General features: G+C 46.3%; 1 protein-coding gene across 1 annotated transcript in view; it reads right to left on the bottom strand.

Moving 5' to 3' along the window:
- Positions 1 to 519: 519 nt before the first annotated feature.
- Togaram2 (TOG array regulator of axonemal microtubules 2) overlaps positions 520 to 13,802 on the bottom strand; it is a 42,053-nt gene continuing 28,770 nt past the window's right edge. The window contains exons 17-19 of the mRNA XM_090336179.1: positions 13,263 to 13,479; positions 5,131 to 5,217; positions 520 to 970 (exon numbers count right to left, since the gene is read on the bottom strand). Coding sequence (XP_090192305.1) covers positions 645 to 970; positions 5,131 to 5,217; positions 13,263 to 13,479 — 630 coding nt within the window. The 3' untranslated portion in view covers positions 520 to 644. The remainder of the gene's footprint in view (positions 971 to 5,130; positions 5,218 to 13,262; positions 13,480 to 13,802) is intronic.

Raw genomic sequence — 13,802 nt, forward strand, 5'->3', positions numbered from 1 at the left:
CACGTGTTCCACATATCAGGTTCCAGCATGAAGCATTCGTTAGAGGCCATGCCAGCTTCTAGAGAAGTTTGTTAGTGCTGCAAATGCCAAACTCCCCTTGCCTTTTCACAAGCTGAGTACATTCCCCCAGAAGGTCCCATAGGGTAACACATACACCACAGAAGATTTTCCAGGACAGAAGTTAGTGGGCCCAGAATGTCTGTTTCACTCACCTATTGACCAGGCCACTAGTATACAGACCAGATTCAGGGGACCAACTCAGGAACTCTGGGTCTCTAAAGGCCTGGGTGGGTGTCACTCAAGCAGGTGGGGCCTCTACCCCCTAAAAGGGCTGCAACTCCTAGGTGTGTGCCACCCTTTTCCTTCCCAGCTCTCTGTCTCAATCTCATCTGTAACTGGCTTTGATGATGTCACCAAGTTTTATTTTATTTGTTTCATAAAGCTACCTCCTAGAACGTCCTCAGAGGTTTGTTTTGTTTTGTACAAGGTAAGAAAAACTTAGAAAAATAAGTCCTTTTATTTCTACTTCAAAATATACTATATACATCAGAAACTCTAAGGGATGAAGGATAGACCGGCAGATTATTTCATCATAAAAATAAAAGACAAAAAAATAATAATAATTGCCCATTTCAGATCCATCCTTAATCCAGCTGCAACAGGCCTGAGCTGCCAGTCGTCTTCTTCCCTCCATCGCTGCCTTGGTGGCTGCTTCCCAGCGATTCAGGGTCTAAGAGTTCCCGCAGTGTTTTGAGGACTTGCTGTGACTGGCTGGTGGCAAAGTCCTGCAGGCGGGAGCCCATCTGCTCCTGGAGGCTCCTGGACAAAAGGCACACCACAGCCCGAACGTTCCCACCACGCCCAGGAAGGACTCCGTTCCCAGTCATGTTGTTCAGAAAGTACCAGAGGACTGGAAGAACATGCCGCTCCACAGCCTGAGGCTTTCGGGGGTAGACTGAGGCAACCAGCACTGTTGGGAGGAAAAGAGGGAGGACTGCTTGAACTGCCCCTGCCCACGATGCACCCTTGGGACATAAACTCTGCCCTCCAAATGAGAGCCCAGCAAGGCTGATTTCTCCCTAGGCTCATTGCCCAAGGATCTTTTCAGGAGTCAGCTAAAAAGATATCATTTAACATCAAATGAAAAAAAAATGAATTTGTACCTAAATAGGTAGCAGAGGAGATAGCTATCTAGATATAGATATCTATATCTATATAGAGGCAGGTGCTATAGCACTTGGTCCACATCTCCATCCCTGTTTGGCTTTTTCTTTTTTTTTTTTTTTCTTTTTTGTGGGTCATGGGGCTTGAACTTGGCCTGGACGCTGTCCCTGAGCTCTTCAACTCAAGGCTACCACCCTACCCTGGAACCAAGCCCCATTTCCCATTTTCTAGGGGTTAATTGGAGATAAGAGTCTCAGGTCTTTTTGTGCCCAGGCTGGCTTTTTCTTTCTTTTAGAGTCTCAATGGGACCAGTTTGGACCACAATCCTCCTATTTGTGCTTCCCTGCCCTAGTTCCCTGTGAACCATCATACCCAGCTCTTAGTTGAGATGTGATCTCATGAACTGTTTGCCAACTTTCTGGCCCTAAATCCTCCTGATCTCCACCTCCGGTGTAGCTAGAATTATGGGTATGAGTAAACCCATCAGAAACTATATATTTTATGGAAGAAAGGCAAAAAATGTATAAGGCCCATGGTAATTATAATGTGTAGCTGAACCCAAGAGAGGAAAGGGACAGACTCCCGTGGTTACACTCCTGATTCTGCTTCTCAGACTGTGTGACCCTGAGAAAAACACTCAGATTTTCTAAGGCTACAACGTAAATTCAATAATCCTAAACCATGCTTTCAAGACTGTTCGAGATCCAACCATGAATGTATGTCTAATGTCAGCTTTTAGGAAGGCAGATGAAAAATAATAGCCAGTATTAGCATTGTACAAGTGCACACATCACCACTACCAAACACAGACAAGAACTATCCTAGAGTGAGAAGACTCAAATGCAGCCTTCTGGCAGATAAAACAGTAAGTGGTCTCTAGTATAGGGTGCCAATCCTCGGGGCAAGACCAGCAGCAGTCCGTGAATGGTGAAAATGTTTGTAAATCATCTGGAACTCTCTGTTCTAGTGCTGAACCCCCGAATCCACTTATCCAAGGCCGAAGATCCCCTAAAGCCAAGGGCTCCCAGCATCCAGCCGAGCCTACAGCCAGCTGTCTGTCACCAACGTGCTAGAATTGGAGCCAACATCCAAGCACATCAAAGGCTACCCCAGGCCACCACAGAGGATCTGCTCTGGCCTCTGGCTGTGATTGAGTTAGCCTAAGTGCACCCATGCTAACACTGCTTATTTTCCATTCAGCCCACTCTGTCTGGCATCCTGCCAAAGGGCAAGTACTGGTAGAAGCAAACAACCTTGAGAACAGTACTTCATTGAAGAAAGCTTCAAGGACCCACCCATGTCCCAGAAACCATTTGGGTGCAGGCCTTGGTGCTTCTACGTATGGCTCCATTTCATGCTGCCAGCACCCATAAAAGCAAAGGCCTCTGCTAACTTTAATGAGGCAAGCAAGACCCAAGCCAGGAAGCCTCCTGCTTCTGCAAAAGCACTACTGACAACAATAGATCCAAAGATTTTACCCACATTTTCCAAAATAAACTGCTACAGGCTCCATAGCCCCAATCTGGTCTATAGCTTTGATTTACTTTTTAAATTTTTTAAATTTTTTTCCATTTATTTTTGTTGTTGTTACTCCTGAGGCATGTACTCAAGGCCTGGGCACTGTCTCTGAGCTTTTTCACTCAAGGCTAGTGCTCTACCACTTACTGCTACCCCTCTACTTTCAGTTTTTCTGGCAATTAATTGAAGAGTCTCATGGATTTTCCTGCCTGGGATGGCTTCAAACCACAATCCTCAAATCTCAAGCTCCTGAGTAGCATAAGCTACCAGTACATAGCTGATTTACTTTTACTGAAACTTCCAATTTGTCCTGCTCTCATCGGTTTAAAACCATCCATGCCAGAAGGGTTAGGAGGTGTCCCTGTGATTTCAGAGTTAACCGGAGATAGTAGAGAACCTAATCAAATGACCCTGCTGCACTCACACAAAATAGTACCCAGAGGCCCTGACTGGAAAGAGCTGAGGGATGGCTTTCCTTGGACTTGAAGCTAGCTGAAAATAGTAAGAAAAAAGTTCAGTAACCAGAAAAATGGCGCCAGTCAGCCCCAAGGAGGGGAAACCAAGGAGAGGGAGAAACAGGAAGGGAGGCAACCGAAAGATTCCCCACCAACTACACTGAACAATCACACCCAAAGCCTTCTTGAATCTCCATGGCATCTCACCTGCAAGGGAAAAAAAAAAGGAAAAGAGCAAAACTGCAAATAGGAAGAGAGCTATATGCACCAAATTCTTAGCTGCATCACTCACAAGAGACAAAAGGAGTGAAGCAAGCCAGTATTTTTCTGTTCATGATCAAATGGATGCATAAACACAATGTGGAGCCAACCTACAGTGCAATACCTATCACTCAGTCTAAAGAAGCAGGGAATTTCAACATCTGCTACAGCATAAATGAGCCTTGTAGACAGGCTAAGTGAAATGAGCCAGTCATATGAAGATCAATACTGTAGAGTCCCCTCCTGTAAGGCACCTGGGTAGTCAGTCTCAGAGACAGAAAGTAGAATGGTGGCTGCCAGGGATGGGGACAGGGGAAGCTCAGGCAAGAGGAGAGTGGGGAGTTGTTGTTTAATGGAGGCAGAGCTCCAGTGTCACAAGATGAACAAGACGGATGAGTACGATGGTTGCACATTTGAATGTATTTAGTACCACTAAACTATGTCCTTGGTTAAAATAGTTTTAGTGGGGCCAGGAGTTTGGCCTAGTGGTAGAGTGCTTGCCTAGCATGCATGAATACCTGGCTTTGATTCCTCGGTATCACATACATAGAAAAAAGCCGGAAGTGGTGCTGAGGCTCAAGTGGTAGAGCTCTAACCTTGAGAAAGCCCAAGGACAGTGCTCAGGCCCTGAGCCCAAGCCCAGGACTGGCCAAAAAAAAAATCGTTTTAGTGGTCAATTTTATGTATATTTGAACAATAAAAAGTGAAGCAGGGTAAGATGAGAACAAATCCAAGAACCAGGTGCACAAACAATACCCTACTTCCAACAATGGGGTTCCCCCATTCTTCCCCTAACAGCAGCTTCTTTTTGTCTTGCCATGTCTTGCCCACACCCCTGCCCACTTTCTTCTCACTCATTTTTGGGGGAAGTCACGCAGCTGGCCTGGTCACTCACTCTCAGGCTGGGGAAGAAGGTGCAGAAGCCTTTCTAGGAGTCATTGAGAGAGAACAAACCCCAATAAACTGAGGCTTAAAAGAGAGCTGAAGTAATTAGCAAAAGACCAACTCCCATTAAGCTGTGCTATTATTAGTCCATGCTTTGTGTGGAAGGAAATTTTCTCCTCTGTTCCTAGCTGACAGCGTTAGCAGAAGAGCTCTGAAGGAATTCTTGTTTTTAAAGTTCTTGGAAAGAAATAAGATACATACGTGAAAGTAAAGGTTACTTGCCCAGCTCCGGGACACCTAAACAATGTACACAAGGAAAAGTTCTTCCCCACCCCACCCACAATAGGACTATTGAGCAACAGGCAAAGGTTCCTTCCATGTCTGCTCATCTGAGTGATCTTAGTTCCAGCCCTGTTCTCACCCACCCGCAGGGTACCCAAGCATTCCTCATCAAAGCACTATCCTCCCTCGCTCACTCACCTGTTTGGATTGAGGGATACAACAGGCCGAACCGAACCAGGGTGCAGAGGCAGAATCAAGGGCAAGAGAGTAGACAGAGGAGCTAGAACAACCAACTGGTACCAAGACCCTTTGTGAGGCCACCTATGCTGACCCAGCAGCCCTTAAAACACTGGCACCAAAAAAATAGCAACAACACTTGTTCATATATCCATCTGCTTCTTTTTGACTAAAAGTAAAGATTGTCTTCTGGACATGTAGAGATTTCCATAAAAATATAAGCCATCAAAAAAATGAAATGATCTTCAGAATCTAAGAAACCACATGCCAAGGCAGAGGAAGAGAGACAGGAAGGACTTGCAGGCCAGCTGTGGCCAGAAGTGCTCACCTGACAGGCGTTCTGTGACATCCAGCACTGCTCGGCCACCCAGGAAACGAACTCGCCCGGCAAATGCTTGCAGGAGGCAGAGATGGTCTGAAAGAGATGACGGTATCAGTGGCCACGATGCTGTGAGCTAAGAAACAGAACACGTATTCACAGTGCTGGTGACGGCACATCTGCATGGGAGGAGGCTCTCCGGGGAGCTAATTTTTCTACGTCACTATGGAGCTACTTATAAAAAGTGAACGAATATGGGGTAGTTGAAGAAAAGTGAATAAAACCTGGTGTTAACTGGGCTCCAAAGCAGCTAAGTTTACTCTATAGGTCTGGTTCATACTGTCTATAATTTTTCCAGATCACATGTTTGGAGCAAAAGAAGGAAGATGGAAGACAGACAGACAGATCAGATAGACAGATTTGGATATGTTGGCATATAGATATATTTATAGTCTTAGGTGAATCTGAGACACTGAGCTATGTTTATACATAGGTTAGTAAAAAGTTGAAGTTAGAAATCAAAAGTCATGGCTCACCTCAAAGTCTGAACTTACGCTCTAACTAAGGGATCTTTTTTTCCACACTGAACACTTACTGATATCCTTATATGACAGACACAGAGCTATAAACTAAGTAAAACATGGTCTGCACTTCTCTCAAAAAACACCTCTGCCGGGAGTTTGGCCTAGTGGTAGAGTGCTTGCCTAGCATTCACGAAGACCCAGGTTCGATTCCTTGGTACCACATACATAGAAAAAAAGCCAGAACGGGGGTGGGCGGTGTGTGGGGGGAGGGTAATGGGTACCAAGACATGTGAAAGGGTATCAATGTATGTGAATTAATGCACCTTCTATCTGGCAAATATCATGTAACCCTTTTATTAATTACAATAAAAATATTAAAGAAAAAAAGCCAGAAATGGTGCTGAGGCTCAAGTGGTAGAGCTCTAGCCTTGAGAAAGTCCAAGGACAGTGCTCAGGCCCTGAGCTCAAGCCCAGGACTGGCAAAAAACAAACAAACAAAAAAAAAAAAACCCCACCTCTGATGAACCTGATGTTTAAGTCCTTCAGCATGAACCTGACCCAGGGTAGGATGCTCTATGTTTGCGCAACCAAAATGTAGAGTCCAACGTAGGTGACCAACTCAACTTGGGTTTTCTTCTTGGTGGTTAATTGGAGGTAAAGGTCTCATAGATTTTCCTGCCCTGGCTGGCTTTAAACTTCAATTCACAGATCTCAGCTTCAGCTTTCTGAGTAGCTAGGGTGACAGTTGTAAGCCACCAGTGCCCAGCTTTAACGTCTTTTATTATTTTTTTGTAAATTGTCCAGACCTTTCCTACCTGTCCAGCTTTCCCCAGGCCACACCCAGCTCATCTAAATACCCAACCACACCCATGGAAGAAGCTCTGGGTTTCAGTACCTCCCCAAACAGGGTGAGGGATGTCCCAAGATCAAAAGATTCTTGACTTCTTGGATTATATTTTTAAAGTCACCTGCAGGAGGAGCCCATATGCAGAGTTCTAGGAACTGCTTGTCTTCTCCACTTTAGCTGATGCTTCCTCGTTTTTATCAGACTGTTAAACTTGAAGACCTGCCTTCCCCACAAAGAAGGTGAGGTAAGTCGTCCTTTCCTGCAAAAGGTGTGCTGGTCTAGAGGATGTATGAGGTAGGACTTCTTTTACAACCCACACTGCTGTGTGCCCAGGAACCGTGGCAGCCCCAGCATGCCCAGCTCCCAGCATCTTGTAGCCACTCTAATCCCAGCACAATTCAATTAGATGTAAAGCAAGGGACAAGCAGTGTTTCCACAGCTGCCCAGCAAGTGTATCCTAGAGTCTTAGCCCATCTTCTGCAACCATAACAGAAAGCCATAGATTGCATTCTTCATAAACAGAAGTATATTTGAGCCAGAGCTAGTGGCTCATGCCTACTCAAGAGGCTGAGATCCGAGGATCACAGTTCCAAGCTAGCCTGGCCACACAAATCCAAGAGACTCTTTATCTCTGGTTAACTAAGATAAGCTCAGAAATGGAGGTATGGCTCAAGTGATGGAGTGCATAAAAGTCAAGGAAGAACATGAGGCCTTAAGCTCAATCCCCAGTACTGATGTGCACACACACACACGTGCACACACACGCACACACCAAGTGTACTGTACTTGGCTCAGGGTCCTGAAGGCTGACAAGTCTAAGAGCCCAATACTGGCATCTGGGCATCTGGCAAGGGCCTGAGAACCAGGGCAGATGGCAAAAGGGCAAAGGAGCTACTCTTAGGATTTCAGGACATATACTCATGACATTCATATGTTCTTGAAGTCATAAACACCTCTGGGGTTCCACTGCTCAATCCTATCACAATGCAGTTGGATATGAGTTTTGAAGAGGACTGTCAAACCACAGCCTCTGTGGTCCAGGAGCTTACATCCCAAGGCTAGACACATCTTCATGAGGAGCAGTCTTGAGGCCTGTCGGGGGGAATCCTTCCCCACAGACTGCCTTGACCTAAGGGCCTCTCACCGCTCCCATTCCCCCTGGGCCATACATGGAGCAATGTGGCGGCTCCTTCCTCCCCTGCTCTCCTCATGAAGCCTGTGACGGACACAGAGGAGCAAATACACACATGTGCATCTCTGCTGTTTGCAAAAGGCAACAGCAGTCTGGAAAGTAATTTGTCCTGGGAGTGAAAGGATTTCCACGTTCTAGAACATTGCAGTTAGCAAGAAGTGGCCTCAGGGGGGGTCTTGGTAACATTGTAATTGTGCACAAATAGATATTCTATCAATGTCACCTGATTATTGCTTCCAGGTACATCTACTTATCACACACAAACACACACACACACACACACACACACACACACACACACACACACACACACACACATATACACTTCTGCCATTCATCGGGAGCTCTTATTTGGAGGCAAAAAACTGCCTCCTTTTCACAAAGCTCATATTTCCTCCTGGCTCCTGGAGCCAGAAAGGAGTGGCTTGGGAAGCACTTGAAAATGCACACGCAGCCAACACCTGTCCTAGACGTGCTCCAGCACGACCAGTACAAAACATACTGTGGAGTGCAGACAGTGCCAGAACAAGATGCAACGTTCCTGGGCTATAGTTTACAAGCCACAGACCACCATACCCAGGCAGGTAGCTTGTCTAGCTCTGGCCACTATCGTAGGAAAACCCCAGGTTTAATAAGAACACAAAAACATAACAATTAAAGGTATGGGTTCTGGGTATAAACTACCTGTGTTTAAATCCTACCTTTTGCATGTTCTACTGTGAAACATTGGACAAGTCACTGATGACTCAGTTCACTCATCTATAAAATGAGGGTGATCCTGGTACCTTTCTCATAAAGTTGTTTTAAGGAATAAATGAATTAAAAAAACGCGTAGGACTAGGCATAGGACTTATAGTTAAGATGCATCACCTCTTGTTATAATCATTATGATTACTGACTAAACTCCTCTGAAAGTCCAGCAACCTTCATGGTGAAGAAGCTAGAATCTAACCCTTGAATGCTTGAAACCAATGCTCCATTAGCCTAGCTCAAGTTCCCATAGGCTCCTCTTCCACCTCCCAAAGCATCCATGAATGAAAAGAACATTCTAGAAGTCATGCCATGGGAGAAAAGAGCCCCTGGCTGGTAGGCCCAAAGGCTCTGTCCTCCCTGGGCTCAGGATCCCCTTCTGTAACAAAGCACAGGTGGGAGGGAGGGGGAAACCTCACATATAGCAAGGCTTTGAGGCTACCCCAGGCCCCATTATCTTCAGGCAACCAGGAAGCAAAGAAAAACTTTTAGAATGTACTAAAAATTCAGTAGACAGAGCTGGGAGTTTGGCCTAGTAGTAGAGTGCTTTGCCTAGCATGCATGAAGACCCTGGTTCAATTCTGTGGTACCACATACATAGAAAAGCCGAAAGTGGTGCTGTGGCTCAAATGGCTGAGCACTAACCTTGAGGAGAAAGCCCAAGAACAGTGCTCAGCCCCTGAGCACTGAGTTCAAGCCCCTGGACTGGCAAAAAAAAATACAGTAGACGGACAATGGTGGCAAAGAAATTAGAGCAAACTGGCCTCCCCAAGATCAGGAGATTCAGTAAGCTCTGAGATGTCATAGTTCTCCATGGAAACTCAAACTAGGAAAGGTCATCTCAGGAGAAACTAGAATGATCTACTTGCACAGAAACATAGGCTAGCGTATGGCCACTTGATGAGGCCTTGAAAAGAGATTCCCACGTATGGACATGTACAAATTCAAATGTGTAATACAATCAGAACTATGTATACAGACGTCCAGAAAAAGATTAAAATGAAAAACTCCACATGTTAATAATGGCTTCTTTGTCAGAGTTGGGATTCACTCTGGGGAGTTGACTGTATTTCTTTTCCAATGCTTTGTATTTTCCACTTTCTCAATAATTCGCAAACATGATTTTACAATAGTACAAGTGAACATTTATTTGTTGAAGTTCACTATAAGACTACAATTTGGAGTATGAGAAACTGGGTAGTGTTAAGTAAAAAAAAAACAAGATCAAATCTGGGTTCACATTATGATTTTTAGCTCAGGAAATCTGCATACATGCAGATAATAAATAGAAGACAGAAATATGGTTTTTATCAGGGATGACTTTTTAAAAATTCCATTAACAATATAATGTCAATCAGATGATTTACATAAAGTAATACATATAAGATCAGTGAATAAAACCAGTGAAAGTGGAGTTTCCCTCATTCCAAGTTTATCTCCTCTTTCCAGCCCTGACCTGGCCAGGTCTGGGCTAAATTGAGAAAGCTCCTTCTGGCTCAAAGAAACCTGAGTGCCGAGGTCAATTGAGACAAGCTGAGCTGTCCACAATCTGATGTTTCCATTCATGATGTCTCTGCTGTAACTAAACCAGTCTTAGGGCCCAAAGACAGGGCTCACCAGCCCGACTGTGAACGGCCTCAATCCCAGAATAACCCTCTGAAATCAGAAGGTCCTGTGCTGAGCAGAAAGGATGTCACTGAACCTCAGAGACCCCAAGACAAATGGAAGAGATCAAGGAACAAGCTCCCCCACTGTCTCCACCCTCACTGTCCCCCCAAAAAGGAGAAATAGCAGAAATCTCTGCCTTCTTGGTCAATTCACATCATTCAAATCCACTAGGCCTCAGGAGAGGCAGGAGGTAGAAGGGATACTTGCGCTCATGAGTTCACTTCATCACTGCATTCCAGAATCATGAGGAAGCTCAAGAGGTGGCCTGAGAATACCAGCAAGCATCTTTGGATTGACCATCTGGACTTTGTGCGAGATGGGGCATCATGTGGCATGGCTCTTGATCACCTTGGCCTTGTGGTCAGGGTAACAAGCAGGAATGTGCTGAGCTTTCACTTTGTGAGTTTCTACTAAGCAGTGTGTATCCCTTCTTCAGCTAGGAACCTAGAATCCCCAGATGCAGCAAGAAGCCAGCATGGAAGAAAGTTCCCTTCTACCAGAGAGCTTTAAGTCACTTCCGGGAAACTCCAGAAGCTAGTGGAGACTGGGTTGTAACAGCAGGCCCTGGGGAAGATTCTGGGCCCAGGAAGCTCAATTATTTCTATTCATTCTCCTGGTGAGGGACAGGCTGGGCTTACATTACTCCAGGCAGCTAAGAGCTCTTCTTGAAGAAGCCCTGATTTGACCCACGTACTTGCTGGCAAGGATGCATTCTCCAGGGTACTGCCCTAAGTCCCCTGGCTCGGATCTTCATGTGTGTAGAAACCAGCTGGTCATGTCACAGTGATGCTGGTGGGGCTGAGAGGGTGTGGCTCACAGTACCACCTGGCTGGGGCCTCTCATTACCACACCTGCTCAGTGACTACCGGAAGCCACGACTGTATTTCACCCAGTAGGCCCCACCTACAGAGAACCTTTTGCCAGGGATGTTTTGCGCTCCACTCACCCCTTAGAACATCATTCCCTTCCATCCCAAACAGTGAACTAAGGATTAGAAACTGGTCCTCCTTAACACCTGCCTCACACTCCCCATATGAAAGCCTCTGGCTGCTGAACTAGAAGAGCCATCTTCAGCCATTCACCAGGAGACCCTGTCCCTAAAGGATGAGAGTGCTCAAGGTACACCCCTGCCCCAAAGTGTGGCAAGACCACAAAAGCAGTCTGCTATGATATGCACAGGCTTTGTTCCTCTCCAAAGGGTCAGGTGATGGATGCTTGGTCCCTAAGATAGCAATGATAAGTGGAAGCAAAACCTCTAAGATGTGAGGCCTCGTGAAAAGGCATTGTATCACCAGGGGCATCGCCCTCAGAAAAAGTTAATACTGTACCCAAGAAGCCAGTTAGTTCCCACAAGAGCGGGTTTTACCAGTCATCATGCTCTTAGGCTTCCAGAACATGGGGTCAAATAACCCTTTTTCTCTATAAAGTTCCCTTCCTCCATTGTTTCATGACAGCAGCAGCACCAAACAGACAAAAATATACATGGCATCTCCAGGCTGCTTCCTCTGCCATGTGCCTACTCTTGTTGGGTACAGCAGGGCCCCCAATAAAAGGCACTTTAGTCCTGTAACTGGGGAAGACACCAGATTCTGGTGCCCAAAGCTCCACCATACTCAAGGAGACTGGCATGGTAGCAAATAAGAGAAAAGGAAAAAAGCCTGGAAGAGGAGGAGGAAGAGTTAATTAAAAGTTCTCTCCCCAGAGGTGGTTACTCATCCTCCTCAAATAACTAAAGCCCCTTCTGTCCAGTACAGGTTTGCCCAATAAATCCAAGTCTGCGGTGATTTACCAAGAGGCTTGGTTATTGGCACCAGCAATCTCACTTACCCAGAGCAGTGCTGAGAACAAGCTGTTATTTAGAGCTGGATTTATATTGTTTGTTCTACAGCAACAACTCAGCAAATCATAAATTCCCTGTGAGATGAAATGTGGAAATTGACAATATTTATGAACTTAGGAGACAGAGAAGGGCTTGACCAGAACTTTGATTTGTAACTGAGACTCCAGCCAAGGACACAGCTGCTGGCTCAAATCCAGGACCTAGACTCAGGCCTGTATATGGAAGATGGGGAGCGGTGAGTGTACCAGCAGGGGTTTCTCACTTCCACTAGAATGGTTTGTGGATGCCAAGGAGAACACACACACACACACACACACACACACACACACACACACACACACACACACAGCATCAAGGCACACAGGGCAAGTTTCAAATCAGAAGCCTCCTCGTATTGAGGCAAGACTTGGCTTGGTAAAAAAAACTAACCTGCTATGGTGGCATATGTTGGTGATCAGTGAAGAAGATGGGGCACAGAGGATCAAAGTTCAAGATCAACCCTCAGTTATACTCTTAAGCCTGCTATTGGTGGCTCATGCCTGTAATCCTAGGCCCAGATTTGAGAATGATGGTTCAAAGCCAGCTCAGGCAGGAAAATCCACAAGACTTCTTATCTCTAACCACCAAAAGGCCAGAAGTGGATCTGTAGCTCAAGCGGTAGAGCATTAGCCTTAAGTATCCAGGCCCTAAACTCAAGCCCCAGTACCAGCTCCAACACAAAGCATCGTTGCTCCTCTGGCCTGGATAGAGGCCTACTCAAGTACTACTTGATACACCTGATATCCTGAACTTGTACTTCCACTTACATACTGGCTAATCAATATATCTTTAACCATCCACGAAAGGAAGGGAATAGATGAGATGCATAGAAAAAGGCACCCAGTGTTGGCAAATCAAAATGTGATATGCAAAGCATTTCTTCTCCTACCTCTCCTTTTTAATTCTTTCCTCCTCTGGTTCCCCTCTACTCCCAAGCCCTGGCCTTGGGGAGCCTTGATTTGCACTCCATACTCAGCTCCCACCCCATAGTGCTGAGTGGCCCTGGGAGAGTCATTTCCCTCAGGTGATCACAGGGAGGCTCGCCCCGCTCCACTCCTGACCAGCGGGTGGGATATAGAGAAACCTCTAGCAAGAGCCACGGGGAGCCCTGGGTGGCACCATCTGCCCTGTGCAGCCTGGGGGGGGGGAGGGAGTACTGGACCCGTCAAGGCTGACTGCCAATCAGGAAAGTGGGCGTGGCAACTCAAGCCAGCTGCCTCCTCTGAAGCCCGCGGGGGGGGGGGGGGGGGGCGGGGGGGGGGGGGGCAGAGAGCCGCTCACCCAGGCTGTCCATCATTGCATCCAACGCAGTGGCAGCGGCAGTGGAAATCCCGGCATTCTTGGAGTTAAGGTTGTCTGCAACCGCGATAATGAGGGAGAGCAGCATGGGGTGCACGCTCTCTTTGAGGAGGGGAAGCATCTTGGCCAGAGACTCCAGCGCCCACTGGTTCACTTTCTTGTTGGAATCTTGAAGCCTTGGTGTGAAAGCATCAAAGACCTATCAAGGGAACAAAGGCCAATGGGAAACCAGGTTGGGCGGCAGTCCAGTGGCACCAGACACATTTAAAGCTTGACAGTCTGACCAGTTGCCCTTGATTGGGATGGAATCAAGGCAGTTGCCCTAACTTGTGCCAGAATACAGGCAGTGATGAAGAGTTCAAGACAGGCCTTCCTTCCTTTAATCCCAGCTACCTGAGACACAGAGATAGGAGGATCAAGAAGTTCAAGGTCAGAGCAAGCAAAATGTTATTATGACCTATCTCAAAGAATAAGCTAGATCCAGAGGTTCCCACATACAATGCTAGCTCTGCTGAAAGCCAG

The sequence above is a fragment of the Megascapheus bottae genome, chromosome 7 (assembly GCF_031878675.1).
Source record: "Megascapheus bottae isolate mThoBot1 chromosome 7, mThoBot2.hap1, whole genome shotgun sequence".
NCBI classification, from domain to species: Eukaryota; Metazoa; Chordata; class Mammalia; order Rodentia; family Geomyidae; genus Megascapheus; species Megascapheus bottae.